The 20835-nt window shown below is 45.5% G+C and overlaps 1 protein-coding gene across 1 annotated transcript; it reads left to right on the top strand.

Annotated features, from left to right (window-relative positions):
• Positions 1-1842: 1842 nt before the first annotated feature.
• elk1 (ETS transcription factor ELK1) lies at positions 1843-17632 on the top strand. The gene is made up of 11 exons (XM_069680724.1): positions 1843-2651; positions 10356-10564; positions 11221-11406; positions 11509-11682; positions 11828-11974; positions 12103-12534; positions 12613-12757; positions 13116-13267; positions 13443-13526; positions 13630-13731; positions 15878-17632. The coding sequence occupies exons 1-11, from the start codon at positions 2627-2629 to the stop codon at positions 15974-15976; spliced, it is 1755 nt and encodes a 584-aa protein (XP_069536825.1). The 5' UTR covers positions 1843-2626; the 3' UTR covers positions 15977-17632.
• The last annotated feature ends 3203 nt before the right edge of the window (positions 17633-20835 follow it).

Here is a 20835-nt window from a genome sequence, read left to right as displayed (position 1 = left end):
TGAAAAAAAACCCTTAGTGATATAATAATATAAATAGAGTAAGGAATGGATCCTGTAAGGCGTCCACACACTTTAGGCCACATGTCCTGTAGTAATCAGGTGTGATGTTCAGTGTTTAAGCAGACACACAAGTGTTATTATAAATATCATTCAAGTAGTACTGTAGTAATAACATCATCGAGCCGTCATCTCAGCTCCTCTCAGAGCTGCTCAGTCACCATCACAGAGGCTGTTGCCATGGCAACTGATGCTAAATGGAGTCAGTGCATAAAGAGGCTGAGAGATGACTCTTGAAATAGACACAAACACACACACAGGAGCACTTCCTGTCCAGCCTCCTGAAGAGGAGACACGTGACTGCGACTCTGCCGTTCACAGCTGACAGACTGAGCAGCTGCTGGTTTGATGCCTGGCTCAGCGGCTCCTCAGCAGCAGCCTCTCGTCTCTGTGTTTATGAAAAGACAGGAACTAAAACACTCAACTCAGGGAAATATAGCTGCTAATTAAAATCAACAAACTTATAAGGCGGCCATCTTGGTAAAAAGTTTGACTGAACGTGTATAAGTGTGTGTTTTCCCGTCAGGATCTTTGAGTGACTTTATGAATGTTTATGCTCAGTTTGTTACAAAAATGTAAACAATCAGCAAAATACTGGTTTTCATCTTGATGGAGGAAATAGATTTATTTTATTTTAAATACATTAAATCATGATGCCAGCGTCCTAAAAGCAGTCAAACTCTGTGTAATATTCTGGGAATTTTACAAAAACATTAGACTATTTTATATGTTGATTGTTCAGTTATATGTTGAACTCTTCCATCACATGCTCTGGTGCCAGGAATATTTAAGACTTGAATGCTCTCATTGTTTTTACTTCATATTTTATTAATTGCTTGTGTGTATATTTTAAAAACATCGTAAATGTGATAAACATGAGTACTGTGTCCTCTAATGCTAACAAGAGGTTAGCAGCTTTTACTTTGAAACAGTTGTATTGATGGCCTGCTCAGCGGCTCCTCGGCAGCAGCCGTTCTTAGTTCAATGATGAACAAACAGAAGGAGCGGAGCGACATGTCGTTTTGACGTCACCGTCACGTATCTATGCATGTTGCTGCATGAGCACAGCCGCGTGCTAGGTCAAGCTGCCGGAAATGAGACAAAGTACGACGTTTTTCCTTCAGTGTAAAATCGAACACAATCCCACTTAATTCAGTTAAAAAACATTTCATCTCAAGAATGGAAACACTGCTTGGTAACACAGACGTTTACCACGCTAAGCTTCTTTTTTCTGTCTGCTTGTATATCATGTAACGACTGACGCACATGCAGTAACATGAATTCCAAGTTTTCTTATTTGTCTATTGATTGTTTATCAAAGTATTAATTTAAAATTAAAATTCGTCCAAAATAAAACGGTCCTGTCCTTCTTTGTTATTTGTTGTCCCCCATTTTCTGCGGGGTTTCTCATCCAAGGTTCTGCCCTGCAACAAGTCCACTTCGGCTTTGCGGTTCTTTAAACTCAACAGACCAGTTTTATTTTGAAAACCATTTCCGGAAGTTTGATTGTTTGAATTGCCGCTGCTCTAACTGTGGTGAAAAGTAGTGAGGAGGCGTTCGTCCAAACAGGAAGAATCTGGGAAAACACAGCTAAGTGATGGATTTATGTTTTTACGGACGAACACTAAAGAGCTCACACCACGAAGAAACAACCAGGAGGATTTTACAAACTACTTTTCTTCCGTGTCGGATGAGTCCGGACGGTTTACAGTGAACTCTGCGGATCCAGTCCGCAGTCAGCAGCGCTGTTTGGGGGCTGACGCACCAGCAGGGGAGGAAGGCGGGGGGGGGGCTGTCAAAGCAGCAGCAGCCTAGGCTAGGCTAGCTGGTTAGCACGCTAGGCTAACAGCCTCAGCCTTCAAAAAACCCGGAATATGAAGAAACTTAGTGAAGCATCAGAAAGAGCAGCAGTCTAGCGTTTAAACGAAATATACTGAGAATATGGATAGCACACAAACTTATCGCCAAAAACGTTTAAGCTGCTAGCGCTAGCATTGCTAATTAGCATGCTAGTTAGCTTCCATAAGCGCTTGTCAACACATCAGCAGGCTCTGACAACAGGGACATAACGGATAGGAAACACATCAACACACTTTATCTGCAGAATTAACCTTCACTCTCATATTAACACTCATTAATTAGCATAATAATTAGCAAGTTATGTGCGGCTACAGGCTGCAAACGCGCATGTCAGTCTTTGTTGATAATTAATTTCCTGTTTTTCGGACAGTGTTTCTTGGTTTGAGCTAACTTTGAATCCCGGTGCTGCTCGGTGTGTTAGCATGGAGACACGGCGGCCTGGCAGCAGCTCGGAGCGGTTACATAACTCCAGCAGGTCGCGGGAGAAGCTGCTGCTGCTGAACGTCTCCTCCTCCTCCTCCTCTTCAGCCTCCTCAGCCCGGCTCTGACAGCTGTAACCTGCTCCGACAAACCCCCCGACACACAGACAGACACGGAGAGAGAGAGACAGATAGAGAGACAGACAGCACAACAACACAGCAGCATGGAGAAGGTGTGAGCCTGCAGGGAGACTTTCAGCAGAGAAACAAGACACAACATTCAGCTGAAGATGGATTCAAACCCGCTGATAAACGGTAAGAGAAGCTGCTGATGGAGAGTCTGGTGCTGTGTGTGTGTGTGTGTGTGTGTGTGTGTGTGTGTGTGTGTGTGTGTGTGTGTGTGTGGTGGTGTTGGAAGGAAGCAGCAGCGTTGCAACAGGTGTGTGAAAGCTGCTGAGGCCTGTGGCAGCCTGCAGATCAGTGTGTGTGTGTGTGTGTGTGTGTGTGTGTGTGTGTTCAGGTGGGACGATAAAGCAGGTATTATCAGGACACTGAATGCTGTGTTGGATGTGATTTGCTTCACGCCGCGTGTAGAAACTTGCAGCCTGAGAGCAGGTCTACACTAGGACCAGGTAACTTTGAGCTTGTGTCTACAGGTTGTAAATATCCTCACTGAACCACCTGTACCTGGCCTGGATTTTAACATAGTGAGGTTCTTGCTGCTGTATTTGTATTTTAATTCATTCCAGCCTAAATTTATACTTTGATTTCCATACACACTTGATGTATAGCAGGATAATAACATGATAACTGTGTTGTCTGTAGCCCGAGGTGGACAAATAAAGTGACATGTAACTCACAAAAACACGATAGCTCAGCGCTGTATCGCTCGTTCGGGCTCCTGTAACTACACCCAGGATTCTCCACTCTCAACGTGCACAAACAAGTGTTTTAATGAATTATTTTGTCTACGGGTGAAAAAAGAGTGTAAAATGCTGATTGCAGTATCCAGAGGTCAGGGCTCAGATGTTTGCTCTGTCTGACCAACAGTCTCAAACTAAACGATGTTCAGTTTAGCGTCACGTAAGTCATAGAAATGCAGAAAATACTCACAGTTGTGAAGCTGGAATCAATGGCGTGTTTGCCAGGAAAAAAACCCTTTAAATTATTCATTGATTATCAAACTAGTTACTGATTTTTGTTCTGTGTCAAGAGTTATTGTTTCAGCTCCAACTAAAATAAAGCTTTAGGTGCATTTCAAAACTTTGTCACATCGTTACATCATGATGGTTTTTAACAGAATCATTATTGGTCTCTTCTGTCATTCAACACGACCAATCCAAAGATTGTATATATACAGTAGAGATGGAGATGCGTCGTCCATCTGCTCCCATTGTACGTAATTGATGCCATAACAGCCCTGTGATAGGCGCTGCCATCCTGCGATGGTGACGTCATACGGAGCCAGAGTCTGCGCAGTAGAGATCGGCGGGTGGCGCTGACGTAGCCACTTCCGCTAACCCAAACACACACTTAACTTACTGAAACAACAGCAAGGATCCCGCACGCCGGCGTGTTTAACAGCAGAACAGCTTCTTGTGTTGGTCTGAGGTTAAAGTTCACAGGTGTGGAAACTTCAGTGACTGTAGTGATTGTGTTACGTCGCTGTTCGTCCTCCGCTCTGCTAATCCGGAACTGATCGGCTGCAGGAGCTGTATTGGTCAACAGAGCTGTCAATCATCCTGACAGCATCAAATAACTAATTAAAAATAAACGTGTCAGAAAAATTAACACTGTGACATAAATCAGCAGGATAAGAACTAACTATAATGACAGAAACCATGTTGGAGAAAAATGTATTTGACGTGTATTTTGATTTTATAGTTTGACTCATGTCCCATCTGTTAACATGGAGGAGGCGGGCTTTATGAGCTATACTGCAGCCAGTCAGCAGGGGGCGACAGAGAGGGTTTGGCTTCACTGTTAGGGAGCTGTCATGTCGTCAGTCTATATATATACAGTCTTTGGACCAATCACAGAGAGGGTCACAGGAAACAGGAAGTTGTCTTTTTATCTCCTCTGACACAGTTCAAACTGGCGTCATCTTTTGTGTCATGTAAAGGTTGTAAAAGGAAAGGATGGAGGTTTCAGAGGGAGACTTTTTGGTTGGCTCGACTTCCAGCCAAGAATGCAGAAACACAGTGGAGTTCAGTTATTATGCATCTATTGAATGTAGTTTGTGTGACATTGACACTTGTGTTGATAAATGTCGCCCAGCCTCAGTGACGCTGACTGTGATCAGTGATTGAATATTCACACTTTGTCATGGCAACAGTGACGCACTCATGATGTGAGTGTTAAACAGTGTTTGTGAAATACGACATGTTTCTGATCTGAGTCACAGACTGGAGGAAGGACTGATGGAGAGTCGCTGATGGTACCAGTACTGTAGTATGTTCAGGGATGTGTGGAGGTCGTCTTGAGTCTTGTGTCGTCTGACATACAGGAAGTAGAGAAACCACCGTGGAACAGGAAGTGGTGAGGAAACCCGACTCTTCTTCTTCTCTGGTGGAGGAAATGGTTTGCTGTCATCCGGTCTGTTTCACCGCTCGCTCTGTTCTGTGGGAAACATTTTACAAGTATTCAGAAGCGTGCGAGGATAGTGAAATGGGCAGCGTAACATTTAGACCTTAAAGATGAATTGTAAAGTTTATTTTAACCTGACGTTTGTCCCATTAATATCTGCACACTTGGGCAGATCTTGCCATTGCTTCTTTACTTACTTATCGTACTTGTGTTGTTATTGTAGTAGGCACTGTCTGTTAGCATTTAACCCTCGCTGTATTTGATGCTCTGTTTGTTCTGTCAGCAGGCTGACACTAGAACTTCCTTCAGGATGAATAAAGTTCTGTCTTATCTCTGGCTCCACTTCTTCCTGAATGAACACTTCCTGTCCAGCTCATTCTGCACGGACTTAAAATCATACAACAGAAAAGTTGTATTTCCCCGCTGTGAAGACCCTAAACCACCAGAACATCTCCTGATCCCGAGCGGCAGTGCTAACGTCCTGTAACAAAGAGGTTAAAGGTCACAGGTTCAGCTCCTCTAACAGCTGCCTGGTCTAAAGACAAACTTAAATGCCATATTTTAAGTTTATTGGCAATACAATCTGCTTAAAGCACTGTTGACTTGGAGATGTTGTTCCTGTACTTATTGATTAATGATTGGTAAGAACAGGAAACCGTGAAGAAAGTCCCCGTCACTTTGTGTTCAGCTTGTAAATGTTTGTTTTCTCAGGTCAGACGCTCAAGAGATTTAGTTCAATGTCACGGGCAAAGAGGAACAACAACTCGTTTAAGGATCAGCACATCGATCGTGCTGCTGATTGATTTGATCAGAGGATTAATCAACTATAGGCTTCAGCTCTGATCGTTTTATCATCACAAACACGTGGATGGATACTTTTCACATCCTTTACAGGAAAGTTCTTGTTTAAAGCAGCTCAGATCACCACAAACACTGAACATAAAAACATGAGGCACATAAAGTCACTAGTCTAAAAACGCACTAAAATATGTCGTGTGCAAAAGTGACCTGTAATATCTACAAACCTCTATTTAATAAATATATATATAGTACATAAATATGAGCTTGTGCACTGTTTCCTGTACATGAGCACATATAGTAAATGTGTGTGGCTGTGAAACTGTGTCAGCTGTCATCGGCTGTGTCCCAGTCCAGGGGCTGCATCCTGGCTGCATCCATATGAAGGCCGATTGCGTCACAGCGGCGCGTCGAAGGCTGTCCCAATTCAAAGGCTCCTTCAGATGCGGCGGACAAATGCGTCCTCCTTTTCCCGGGCCACGAAGGATCCATCGGGTGCATCCTTCACGGCCCAGCGTGTCCCGAGATTCACTGCACGCCAATTCACGAGTTGGCAGACTCTCACGTGGCCGAGGAATACGCATTAATGTAAAAGTCGAAGAGCTGCGTTACACATGTTTAAAATGAAACAAATGGTCTTTAAAATAAAAGGTTAACTTACTCAACATTAGTTATGATAGCTAGATAGCCCACTAGCTACCTGTTGCTAGGCGGCAGCAGCAGAGTCCGACTCTGTTGCAGGTTTAGAGTGAAAGTTTCAGAGGCCCACGGCTTCCAAAGTTTGGGAGTACTTTAAATGATCCCAAAACAAAAAGGCGGTTTGTACCCAGTGCAAAGTTTCGCTGGCATACAGCGGCAGCACTAGGGCTATGCACCAGCACCTGAAGAGAAAACACACAGGCACTGTTCTGGATGACAAGGCCAGACCGCGTGCGCGTTGAGCTTCTGCGAGTAGTTCTATTTCTGCTGTGATGCTGAGCACATTTCTCTGTGTTGGGAATGTTATAAACACAAGAGCGTTTGATTAATCGTGTAATAATTGAGGGAAATGAATCGTTTAGATTAATCGAATAATCGGTAACATGGTTGATAGATTAATACAAACATAGTCATTAGTGGCAGACCTAGTCAGATATGGAGTGAGTCAGACTGGGATGAAGAGCAGCGAGGAGCAGTCCGTCTCTGTGGAAATAAACCATCAACACAGTCTGCCTTTTGTTGTAGAGAGGCCCGGAGGACTGAGATAAGCTCACACACATACAAAGTCATCAGATGTGTGTGTGTGTGTGTGTGTGTGTGTGTTATCTGTCCTCGTGTTCCTGTGTGTGACACACCTGCAGATATCTGCTTCCCTCTGATCTGGTTTCTGTCCTCTGCTTCGAACAGGAAGTAAAGGACGCTCTGAATCTTCTTCTCAGACTTTGAATCTGTTTTTCCTGAGCTGACAGAACGTTTGTTTCCACACACAAACAGCCTGTCAGTCACACTTAGTGAGAACAAACTGAGCTGTCAGTCCCTTTAAACAGGGACAATAATCACAAGCATCACTCTGATTAGCATGAGACTTTCACTTTGGTTCAGAAGAGATAAAGTCATGCAGTTGAGGTGGTAATGGTTGGAATCTGCTGCAGTCACTTCCTGTCATTCTAACAAAGATGATTTCAAAGTAAGACTGGGTTTAGGAGCTTTAACGTCACACATGCAAGGTTACGAAATAGTTTGTAACAACCCTGCAGGTGTGGAGGAATAAAGAAGGCATCATACTGCCCATGTAGTCAGTCAAACACTGCCATTTATTACTTTGTGTGTCCACAATAACAGCACACAAGCTGACAAGCTTTCTGCTCCAGTGTTCAATAAGAACAGAGGAGGAGGAGGAGTCAGAAGAGGCGAGGAACAAAAGGGAAGTGAAGGCACGAAATCATAAAACAAACAGAACACAACACGCTTCCTGAGCCCACAGATCCCCCACTGACTCACTGAGGCTGAAGGAGAAGAAATAAAAGCCTTCTGACTGCTCCACTCTGACCCGCCAAATTAAAAGACACAAGCAGACACCAAAAAAGTCAAAGTGTTCAACTAGATAATCTGATTCTTTGCGTGTGGTGCCAGAATATAATGTATGAACATTATCAGTGATTTGTACCTCATATACACCACCAGTCAAAGGTTTGGACACGCTTTCTCAAACACACCAGACTCCATTCATAAAAACGGTGATTTTAGCTCCCAGGACACAGGAGCTGCTGCTCGTCTGCTGCCTTAATCAGAAAAAAAGAGTTTTTGTTTATGTATGAATTTGTCTGATTCTCGGGGTTAGTATAGATCCAACACAATATTTTTGTAACACACAAAAAAGTAACAGATGAGGCAGCAGCAGAGCAGCAGCTCCTGTGTTCTGAGATCTAAAATCAGTGTTTTTCTGAATGGAGTCTGGTGTGTGTGCAGAGAGCGATGTAACGTCTGTGTGTGGTTAAAACAATCATCTTCCTCTGTAACAAAAAGGTCTATCTCTGTAGGGATCCTTTCTGTCATGTTGGTATGGTCGTCTTTTTGATGATATAATTAAATAGTGATATAATGTAAATAGTGTCTAACAGTAGTGAGTATCCTCCTCAGTGAACAGAGAGCAGCAGTAGTGTTGCAGTGCCTTTGAGCAGAGATTACTGTCATTGTTTAACACCACTTCTCATCTCTCTCCCTCCGTCTGTGTTCATACTAACTCACCCGCCGGCCCTCTCCCTTGGTTACCATTGATGAAAGGTCTCTCACCATGGCGATGGTTTCCAAGGTGTTTGATAGGTTAGTTGTGTAAGAGGTCAGCCAATGGTGATGAGGCTTATTTGCATGGCTGACTGGCATCCACCTCACTGTAATCTGTTTAATGTGACTGTCCGCCAACCACAGTAATTATGATAAATGAATAATCAATTATAAAATCCTGCTGTGTCATTACAAACCGCATGTCTACAGGTGAGGACCATATGCACCAATGAAACGGCATACTGTGTGCATCACTCCCACCCACGATAGCTTTGGACCAATAGAAAGTGACATGATTGTGACACATCCGCAGCGTGCGGCTGCCTGCTGCTGTGAATCTTCTGAAGGCTTTTTAGATCAGTGACTGGGAAAGTATAACTGCTGTCAGGTTGAGTCCACAAGCAGCTGGAATAAAGTGAGCCTCTGTTTTAAAGTGTGTCAGTGGCGTTAACATGATCCAAAGTGTTTCTGTGTGTATCTCTATGAACAGCTCTGAAGGGTTGAGGGGGAGAAGTTTTACAATACAAATAGTTCCAATGGCATCAAGAGTGCAGATGGTAGTAAGCATGTGCTTCATCAGTGTTACGATTACGCAGTCTCTCTTCCCCTCCCTGTCTGTCTGTCTGTCTGTCTGTCTCACATGTGGGATTAGACGAGTAGGACGAGCTAATTAAACAGAACGTACATCATATGTATCACAAAACCTCTTAAAAGATTGAGTTTGAGTTTTTCCAACTGGGCCTGAACACATCTCTCGTCTCGTGTGTATCAGGAAGAGCGCGCTCAGTGAGTGACGGTTAATGTAGAGAGAGAAAGGTTGGGAGTGAAGGTGTTAATCTTGCGGTCGGCTTGAATTTAACATCAGGGCTTCATTAAAACGTTTAAGGCTCAAGCCACGCCCCCCAGAACGTGGCGCCCTATGCCTTGAGCTGGCCCTGGGTCCCTGGCCCCAAAAGGTTTGAGAACCCCTGTTTTAAACGATATCATGATTATCATGTTTTATAAATGCCACCCCAGTGTAAGTCCTTCAAACTGAAGGGTATCTGTGAACGTCGACATGAGAGGAGAGGAACAGAGAGCAGTTTGAGAGGCTGAAGCAGGATTCTTTGTTATTTTAAAGCTCAGAAACAGTCACTGTTCCAGTGTCTCTGATATGAATCCAGTTTTTGCTGATATTAAACTGCATGTCTTTTTGGACGGTTGGTTCTGCGTAACCCGACCCTCTATTTCTGTTGTCTTGTGGTCGATACTTTAAACCTATTTTATGATTATTTGACAGACACATAATATTGTTATAACATTGAATCAATTACAAATGCCAAGCAGGACAGCTGTGCAAATAAAACACTCTCTTAATTAACGGTACCAACCTGAGAAAGTGACTGTTAGATGGCCTCCAGAGTCCTGATGCACTTTCTCATTGTTCATTAAAGTAGAAGATAACGGCAGCCTCGCTCTGTACACGTCAGGCTGCTGTGTGAACGGTTTCCTCCTGCCTTTAGCAGAGGGGTCTGTGTTTCAGTGTCTTTACTTCTCTACAGAACACTGCAGAAAACCCTGAATTAATAGAGACAAAAGAATTCCAGCTGGACATGAACCTGACTGAAAACAAATGAACTGAAAGCTGAAACCTGTTGGATTCTTCATGGTGGTTGTTGATTCTGTGATCAGACAGTTTGTCCTTTAAATCATGCTTTTGTCCTTTTGCACTGTAATTTAAAGATCTAAGACTTGTCAGATATTATTGTCGATTATTCTGTATCATTTTTAAGCTGCTTGATTTAAGGATCAGATATTGGATGGACGTCTGGTTTGTTGCTCTTTTAAAAAAGTATCTCGTATTGATACCGAACCTCCTGTTTCCCCCCTCAGCGATGGACCCGTCCATCACGCTGTGGCAGTTCCTGCTCCACCTGCTGGAGGACCAGCGGCAGCGTCACCTTATCTCCTGGACAGGTGAGGACGGAGAGTTCAAGCTGCTGGACGCTGAGGAGGTGGCTCGACTGTGGGGGCTCCGCAAGAACAAACACAACATGAACTACGACAAACTGAGCCGAGCGCTCAGATACTACTACGACAAGGTACGACACATCTGACGCAAGATAGACGTGGCCTTCATTCAAGAGTCGCACCTCATACATGCTGATAAACACAGACTAGCAAACTGACGTCACTGCACTGAGACCGCTTCAATTCCAGAAGTCGGGGAACCTTAGTTTGTTTGAGATGATCTATCCTCAACTGTGATGAAAAGCTACGGGAGTGAAGACGGCCGAATCGCATACTTTAAAACAAATATGCATACTAACAGATCACGGTGCAGTAGAGCAGCTACTCTTCCTGTTTGCTATGTAAATCAGTGTTTTTCTGAATGGAGTCTGGTGTGTGTGCAGAGAGCGATGTAACGTCTGTGTGTGGTTAAAACAATGATCTTCCTCTGTAACAAAAAGGTCTATCTCTGTAGGGATCCTTTCTGTCATGTTGTCACACACTTAGAAGAACAATCTGAGCCTGTCAGTGGGAACAACACGATGCCCACAGATCCACATACTGACAGTGAACAGCTGATTGTGTCTTTGTGGTGTGACAGCAGAAAAGGAAAAATCAGAGTTTTATTTGTTTGTGAGGTGCAGCTGAGAGAGGACGGCTCCTTTTCACTCCACAACATACCGTTAATGTTTCATTACAGCGTTGTTAATATTGTCCCCTCTGAGCTCCTGTATGTGTTTGTTTCTAGAACATCATAAAGAAGGTGAGCGGTCAGAAGTTTGTGTACAAGTTTGTCAGTCAGCCCGACCCCTCCCTGCCTGAGGGCGTCCGCAACGGAGACGAGAACCAGAGGAGGGACAACACCGACCCAAACAGCCAATCAAAGGTCTTGGGGGGCGTGGTCTCAAGCTGTCCGTCAAAGGGATTACCCCAGGTACTCTTATAGATAGATTTCATTAGCGTTTGAACACTGATATAATATGACTGACTGACTGACTGACTGATTGATTGATTGATTATCTGTATTGGTCCACAGCGCTCGTCGCCCAGCAGCTCTCAGAAAAGCTCTCGTAACGACTACATGAAGTCCGGCCTCTACTCCACCTTCACCATCCAATCATTGCAGGCGTCTCCCAATCCACGGCCAATCAAATCAGAGCTGCTGATACAACCAGACCCCGCCCCCAAGCTGGATCGTTCTCCCAGAGAGGTGAGAGACTTTACAGTCCAGCTGGTGCGTCAGGACTGAGCAGGGTTTTTAATGATGCAGAATCAACTTCTCTCTTATTCTCCCCTCCTCCTCTTCCTCCTCCTCCTCCTCCTCCTCCCCCTCCTCCTCCTCCTCCTCCCCTCAGGTGTGTGTACTAGCAGATTCTAAATGCTCTGCGTCAGTAGGGGGAGCTGTTGAATCGGCTCTCCAGGTGATCGTCACTCAGCCGTCTCCCTGTCCCACTCCGGCTCTCAGCCCGCAGATACCAGCCAACACCAGCAGCCAATCACAGGTCAGTGTCAGGACGTAAACAGGAGTTAGAAACTGAACATGTGATGAAGCAGAGCTGCGAATGTTTCTGCTTTGGAAGAAAAACCTGAATTAAAAAAGGAGGACTGAATATCTACTTCCTTTTCCCAGAATCCTCCTGCTCCTCCTCTCAGCGACCCTCCTCAGATTTACCTCACCAGCGTGGGGGACCCGTCCTCCCTCACCCCCCTCATCCCCCTCGGCCCTGTCGGAGGGTCCATGAGTCCCATCCCTCCCCCCCACGTATCGATGGGCCCTCAGGGGCCGCAGCAGGATGACTGCGGGGGACTCAACAACCCGGCCAGCTTCCCCCCTCACCCTCACCCTGCTCCTCACCCGACTCACCCCCCGCCCGTCTTCGTCATCATCAACCCTCCTCCTCCTCAGCATCAGCAGGCAGCCATGACAGCCGCTCCTCCCACTGTGGCTGCTCCTCACCCCGCCCGTCCCCCTCCTCCCCCCATCGTCATCAAGGAGGAGAACCTTCCGTCGGAGGAGGAACTGCTGGAGATGGTGTCTCTGGAGGAGAAGCAGGTGGAGGAGGTGAGAGGAGGAGATCTTACAAACATGTTCAGAGCAGCTCAGAGACTCTTCATGACGTCTCTCTGCTCCTCCCTCCAGGTGCCTCAGCTGATCTCTGGGGAACCAGAGCCCCCCCTCACCATCGTGGAGAGCCCGCCCCCTCCCTGCATGGAGCCTGGGGTCGGAGGTCAGCAGGCTGCAGGGGAGGCAGTAGCAGAGGGGGAAAGGAAGGACTCGCTAACAGGTAACAGGAACAGACTTCATGAGCATGCTTTCTAACTTGTACAGTACGCTTACCTGAGCAGGTAAGGTGGACGAACGGGGGAGAACAGGAACACCTGTTCTAACCTCTGTGATCCTGCTGCTGTTAATGTGACCTTAGACCTTAGACTGTGGTGCTGACTGACAGGTGGTCTTCAGACCGGGACGTGTGTGTGTCAGTGAGCCTGTGACCAGCACACCTGAGCTCCTACACTTTAGAAACGGAGCTGGAAACATGCTCACACAGTCGCGCGTCGCTCTTATTATTTATCTTCAACTGTTTTATGACTGAATTTCTTTGATCTGTTAACTTTGTGGGGATGTTCTCTTCTCATCACCAGATCCCTCCATCCCTCTGCTGACCTCCTCCTCCTCAGCCGTGACTCCTGCGGTCTCCTCCTCCTCAGACGTTGTTCCTCCCAAACCAAAGAAGCCGCGGGGCCTGGAGCTGCCCTCCTCCCCCTCGCTCCCCCCCGGCCTCTCCCTGGACAAGGTATGCAGCCGAGCCGAGCCTTTGACCCGCTCCACTCTACTTCATTCAGAGCTTCTTACAGTCCTGCTGCTAGTGAATGATTCAAGTTATTATCCTGAGCTCGTGTTGAACTTATGGCAGGTGTCAGTGTTCAGAGGTGAGTCCTGTGACATCACTTCCTGTCATCTCTCTGCAGGTGAACGCAGCTGTTAACAGTTTATTGGCTCCTGGATCAGCGACCAACACGCTCACACCGACTGTCATCACCTCCCACGCTCTGGTAAACCCTCACCTGTGTGTGTGTGTGTGTGTGTGTGTGTGTGTGTGTGTGTGTGTGTGTGTGTGTGTTACTCTGATGACATGTTGCCTTTCTGTCCCTCCAGACTCCAGTCCTGCTGACCCCCAGCCCTCTCCCCTCCACCATCCACTTCTGGAGCACGCTCAGTCCCATCGCTCCTCGCTCACCTGCCAAACTGTCCTTCCAGGTAACACACGGAGCCCGGTGTGAGCTCCTCTGATCCTCCCACTCAGGAATGATCAGCAGCACTGTAACGTCTCACATTATACATTCAGTTTCATGCAGCGTCTCTCAGTTTGCACTGACAAATAAAACATCACATTTTATTTATTCAAGACTTTTATTGTGAAACAACTGCAGGAAGTTGTGTTTAATTTGACAGGAAATAGTATAAATGTTGGAGAAGAGATGTTAACACAAATATATCAAGACAGGAGGTTTTAATATTCGCACTTAATTCCTCATATCTCCTGTAACACACACACACACACACTGTGCACTGCATGTTATCTGTACCTGATCCAGGTGTCTCTCTCTCACACACAGACACACACACACACACACACACACACACACACACACACACACACAGAGCTGGTGTCTCTGCAGGCCTCTGGCTCCGTGTTTCCTCCATCTGTTCTGTAAAAACAGACGATTATTCGCTTCGGTTGTCGTGCTTCCTCTCTGCTCTTCTGTCCGTCCTGTCGGAGACTTCAGCTTCTAAATGTCTGAATATGTTTGATTTTAATTAGAGTAACATTTAAACCCTTCTTCAACAGCTGGACACATTTTTAATATCAACTAAATCCTCCAAAATAAACGGAGCGTTTGTCCTGTGTTGGTGAGACATTCAGGAGCTGGTGTCAGTGTGGAACATCACAGCTCCTGAATACTTGTTTCTTTTAAACTTCAGCTGTGGATCAAAACCTGCTGAAAACCATCGGCTTCCTGTAGTCTGTGTTAGTGTGAAACTTTGTCGCCTCCTTCTGGTGCGTCTGAGTATTACAGGATGTGAGCGCAGGGATCGTTTCAGAGGCATGATAATATATATGATATTAACTCCTCTTTCCATCCCCACAGCAGCTACAAATACTTATTCCTAATTTTACTGCATTAAACAAAGTGAAGTTACCTTGATATAAATATTTTCATTTGATTTGTAATTCATCTTTCCATTAGAAATAACTGATTAAAGTGCCCCCCCCCCCCAGTAAGATCCAGTGTTTCACCTTGTAATGGTTGGAAATGTGCGTAGTGGGCGGGGCCTATGCAGATTGGGAAAGTTTTAATGAGGAGAAACCTGGGAAGGATTTTTACAAGGTGATGAAACAGAAAAAACACATCAGACACAGTTTATGACTGCTGCTGCTGGAGTGTCTTTATGGTGTGTGACGATCGTGTACCGGTGACAGCTGCTCCTGAAGAACTGACTTGTTGAAGATTCACACGTTTCCACGCGTGTGTTAACCTGCTACAAAGTCCTTGTGAGGTTTGTTGTTCACATGTAAACTTCCATCACACAAAGACCTGAAACAAGTGAAGCAGCAGCTCGATGGAGGGATCAGCTGTCGGAGCAGATTACTCAGATACATCACTTAACTCTCTTTATCTGTGTGACTCATATAGAAGTGTAGGATTACAGCTGCTTTTATATTCATCTGATGTCTCTGAAATCTGCACAGTGTGTGTAAATCTCTCAGAGCTGACGTCAGAGGAGGCTCAGGGTGGCGATCTCTGTGGTCACAGCTGCCAGTATAAACTCTGTCTGACTGTCAGTCCTCAAACTGTGTCCGATGCATCCGTCGCGTCCTGTGAATGTTTACTTAGTCTGAATGATTACGTGTCTGAAAACGGTGTTTACGTGTGTTTATTTGGGTCATCAGGAACAGGTCTGCTCAGGGCTTTGAGGTTCATGAACAAGAGTTTATATTTGATGACATTTATGGGACAGTAAGGACCTTTAAAAAATGAGCTTAAACACACAGTTACATCAGCGTGAACACTGAAGGGATAAAGACGTTTAAAGAGTCGTGTGTGTGTTTGTAACAAATGAGAGGAAATTCAAGATTTATAATAATGAACTGAATTTGTATGAAACTATGAGCATAAGAAGATGAGAGGAGGACAGATAATAATAGTTACATTTTAGGACACGTCCGTCACCCTCCTGCCTCAGAGTCAGAGCTAGCTGAAGTATGAACCGAGCTTCTCCGGTATCTGCAGGACGAGTAGTCGAGCCTCCCTGTCAGACTGAATCGTGGTCGGAGCCGCGGACACACCAGCGGCTGATGTTGACATCTTTATTAAAGTGTTGAATCTCTCTGTCTCTGCAGTTTCCCACTAACGGCAGTAATCAGATCCACATCCCGGCTCTGAGCGTCGACGGCCTCTCCACCCCCGTCGTTCTCTCCCCTGGACCCCAGAAACCCTGAACGCTCCCTGAACGCCTCACACTGCTCCTCGATGGATCAGAACTCACCTCGCCTCCTGGAGGATTGGAGGAGAACTGCATCTGATTCTGAAACGCTCCCAACACACCAGGTACCACATCGTCTTTATGCACTGTGGACTGACTGGTGAGACTGGGAGGTTTGATGGTTTATGGGACGTTTCACACCTGACAGACGTCCCGGTTTGGTGCTGGACAGAGATACTGTGACAGAACATTGAAACGTGCAGGCAGCAGCTGGATGTCTGTTTCCATCCTCCTTAAATCCTCCACAAACTTCTGTTTCTGTTTGGTGCTCAAACACTTGGTCAAAGAGTCGTGGGGAAACGGGGCGATTCTCTGGACTTGAACGCATCACGAGAAGCCAGTGGCAGAACTGATATCACGTCCACAGCTGGACGACGAGACGGAGCGCTGAAACCTCTTAAAGGTGAAACTGTTGATTTCAGCCGCAGAAACGACTTTTAGCAGCAACTGGAATCTGTTAGATTTTAACTGGAAACATTGTGTGGATTTATTTAGTCCTGATGGTCCGACCTCGCAGCGGCTCACATGCTGGTTTGTGTCGGCTCCACCTGACCCGAGGACGTACAGACGCAGGTTTCTTCAGATCCCTCCGCTCGGATCTTTTTGCTCTTCTTCGTCTGTTTTTAAAAAGTGGCTCTTTGTTCCTGTTTCCTGTTTCTCTGCAGATTGTTGAACATTACCTGACTGCTCACCTGGCGGTCTCCTCGGCTCCTGACTGTGCTGGGCGAGCTGGATGTATTCACTCCCAGAGAAACATTTTATAACCACTTTTTGGGCCCTTAAAGGGTCTTTTCTTCGCTCTTATTGGCCGCTTTAAAGGCCACGCCTTCCTCCAGTTATGCATGGCCTGTTATTGGACCGACCTCCTCTGCATCATTGTGATGGACCAATCACAGAGGAGGGATGAGGATGGAGTTTTCACACAGCCAAGTTGACAGAGTGTATATTTCTACAGAGTTTAACATGACGTGTGGCGAGCTGCAGCGACGCAGCGCGGACACAGACTGTTCGTACGGAGCTCACATTCCTCTCAAAGGGTTAACGGAGGTGTTTGTTGACAGAGGACTGCTGATCGGTTTGTTTTCATTCATTCCAGACGTTCAGCAGATTCTCTGCTGCTCTCTGTGTCATGTTTTGTGCCCTGACAGCCTCGGATTCACGATTTAATCTGCAGCCTCCAGAGTTCAGTGATCGCTCGTTTATTCCCATCCCGCCGTTCAGACAGAAAGAGGGCGACTCGTCTCCAAACATTTGATTGTGACGTTCAGCTGAAGCATCATGGACGGATGGATGAAGGAGCTTTAGGGACAAAATGATGAGAGGAGGAGATTTGATATTATCTAGATTCTAGTTAAAGTGTTTAACAGGTTATTTTGCTGTCAGAAAGTTAAATTTATAGTTTATATTTACAGCTTGAGTCTCAACAGTTCCCCTCTGGTCCTGATGCTTCCCATGTGTTCTCCACCTGTCACCTCCATATTTGATTTTATTCTCAGCAGGTCGACGACCTTCTTCTTCTTCTTCTTCTTCTTCTTCTTCTTCTTCTTCTTCTTCTGCTTCTGCTTCTGCTTCTGCTTCTTCTGCTTCTGGTTCTTCTGCTTCTGCTTCTTCTTCTTCTTCTTCTTCTTCTTCTGCTTCTGCTTCTTCTTCTTCTTCTTCTTCTTCTTCTTCTTCTTCTTCTTCTTCTGCTTCTTCTTCTTCTTCTTCTGCTTCTGGTTCTTCTGCTTCTGCTTCTTCTTCTTCTTCTTCTTCTTCTTCTTCTTCTTCTGATTTCATGTTTCCGTCCGTGGCACGGATCCTAACAGATCATCTCCCCATGTTTTCTTCTCGTGCTGCCACTAACACTCTTGGTCAGTCAGTCGATGTACCTGCACAGGTGAAGTAGATCCATGTAGAGCTCTGCTTCACAGGTTATTTACCTGAGACTCCACAGAGACGCACAATCTGCAGAAACGACGAGCTCAACATTTTCTACAAACTAAAACGACTTTCCCCAAAAATCCAAAGTGAGACTGAGCAGTTTACAGCCTCTGACACGTCCACGGTCTCCTGAAACGACTGTTGTTGTTGTTGTTGTTGTTGTTGTTGTTGTTGTTTGTGTTTCTGATGCTAGCTGTGGTTGCCATGCCGACCCGACTGTTGTTGTTGTTGTTGCTGCGGAGCTGAAGCTCCCCATGATGACGCTGTTAATGTGTTTCTATGCTTCTGTGTGTGACGACGAGGCTGCTGACACACACACACACACACACACACACACACACAGGGACTGAGGGAAGCTGAGTTCACTGTGACCGCTCATTATTCAGTTGTAACATAAGTGAATCGCTCAGTCAGTTCAGACATTTAACAGAATCTTGAGTTTCCTGTGAAACAAACAAAACCAGTCAATTTTCACGTTTGAGCTCCTGAAAGAATCAAACTGAATATTTTCATCATTTCAGTGAATTCAGGCTGAGCTCAGTTCCTGAGGGCGATGTGATTTCCCAGCCTCGGCGGTGCCATAAACGCAGCACCAAGCCATCGTGTTCGACTGTTCTCTCCTTCAGCATGACTCTATTTTTCTATCAGACGTTTTTATGAGTGTAAAAGTTTAAAGAGCGACGAAGCCTTAAAGATTTCAGCGCTGCAGAGGAGGAGGGTGATCACTGGTTTGAAATATATATAACGTTTATATATTATATGACATATATATATATGTTACATATTATATGTATATATGTAATATATATATATATATATATATATATATATTTTATATGTTTATATATGAAAACCGTGGTGACGAACAAAAAGCCATTTCCAGTGAAAAGCATGGAGTCAGACATCTTTAACGTTTCTCTCACCAGCAGAACATAAAGAATGTTTTTATATTGATTAGTCACAGTGTTGCATTCTGGGTAATGTCCAGACTTTTTTAAACTGGTGTGTTTCCTGTGAGAACACTGTAAAAAACAATGAGCCACTTTAAACAGCATGAAGAGTGACGATGTGTCACATCCACAGCGTGTGTGTGCTTATATACTGTTTATGACAAACCATTGTTTACATTGTTTTAGACGCTCAGAAACAAAACAAATGTTTCCACCAATCAGAGCTCTGATTGATCACTGATGAACCGTGCTGTCATGTGTTGGTCTGCAGATAATTATCATCATGATGACTTCTTCTTCGCTGACAGTGAGACGCGTCCTGCAGCAGAGGAACACGCGGCTGTGGAGCGATTTAATTATCACGTTATAAAAGTGGCACATTGTTTTTCACACGTGTGTGATGATCCAGAGAGCATCGTGGATGTGTGAGCGCTGCTGACGCACACATGTCAGACACATCACCTGAGAGCGCTCTGATCACGAGTCTGTTTCCGTCAGACGAGAGGGAACGACCTCGTGTTTAAATCACAGCTCATGGGCCGCTGCCTCCGGTCCAGCTAACGTGCTAACGTGCTAACGTTTCAGACGTGTTGTTTCTTTTCACCAGTTTCGTTCTCAGATCCATTTGATCTTTACATTTATAAAAGCGGATCTTTGGGAACGTCGGTTGTGTTCTGGAGCTTTCTGTCTGATGGGCTGTGTCACAGGAAACCGTCAGCTGACGCTGCCGCGACGCCGGCTCCACGGACACTCGCTGACACAGCCGCCGCACAGAGGCGGAGTCTAAACGTGAACGGATTAAAGTTCGCTGTTTAAGTCTGGCCTGTAGATTATTACAGCCAGGACAGGCCTCTGGGACAACTTGTTTGGGGACACAGTCTGTGACCTTTGACCTTTTCAGTACATTCAGTGTCTCTTGTATTGATTCTTAAATCTCATGGCCAAAAGTGTGTGGACGGGGCGTTCACTTACCAAGTCTGTTTGAATGACATGTTTTTCTCAGTGAAGTGTGATGCTGTGAAAACACACGTCCTGCTGGAGTCAGCACTTTAGTTCAGTGAACGTCTGCAGTCGGGCTGGGCGGTAAGACGACACACATCCTTAAAACAATATGAAAATGTTTTTTATATCGTCTCTAACGTGATGTCACAAACCAGCAGCTGAACTGCTGTACGGCAAGTTTCACGTCAGTTTGACGACGCCGGCGCTGCACGTTCTAATCCTCGCACGTGGGCTTGAACCTGGAGCGGTTTGTTAACACGACGTTAACGGGCAGAAAAGGACTCTCGTTTTATTTGTCGAGTATTTATTTCACTCAGGACGATCCACGAACTTTAACGTGGTTACTTCATAAACACTCATGATACATGATGATTGTGATCAAGGGTTTTGTGCACATGGCCCAGCCGCACTGCAGATGGTTCACAGTCTGTCCTCCTGTTTGGAGGGTCAGATAACTTTGGACCCGACCCTGTAGAAGTCTGCTCAAAGCTGGGGGATTCATGCAGACGCAGCTCGGCCAGTGATCGTCTGAAACGTGTTCACTCAATCTGAAAACATTGATTCTACTTTTTCTTCTTCTCCTTTTTGTGTTTTTCTTTCCTCTTTTAAGGAACAGAACACCGACTGACCAGGTACTTTTGGCCATGTAGTCTATTTCTAACATCCCATGATGCATTGCAGCAGGTGACATCAGACAGGAAGCTCTGTGTGAAACATGTTTTCTATCTCTGTACATAAATGGACTTTAAATATAATCTGAACAGTCAAATCTATATATTCTGTACGTGTGACAGGCGGCTGAGGAGTGTAAACCACGTGTTGTTTCTGTTGCCTATCGTCGCTGTCAGATCCAGCGTGGCCCCGCCCCTCCTCGCCTCTGATTGGCTGAGGGTTTATTGATGTAAGGGGGTGGGGCCTGCTCTTATTTTTCTGAGACAGTTCT

Source organism: Semicossyphus pulcher, unplaced genomic scaffold, assembly GCF_022749685.1.
Source record: "Semicossyphus pulcher isolate SPU_LCO1_2020_fin unplaced genomic scaffold, fSemPul1.0.p SCAF_40, whole genome shotgun sequence".
Taxonomy (NCBI): domain Eukaryota; kingdom Metazoa; phylum Chordata; class Actinopteri; order Labriformes; family Labridae; genus Semicossyphus; species Semicossyphus pulcher.
The sequence above is the reverse complement of the archived record's forward strand: the minus strand, read 5'-3'. Positions and strand labels throughout refer to the sequence as shown.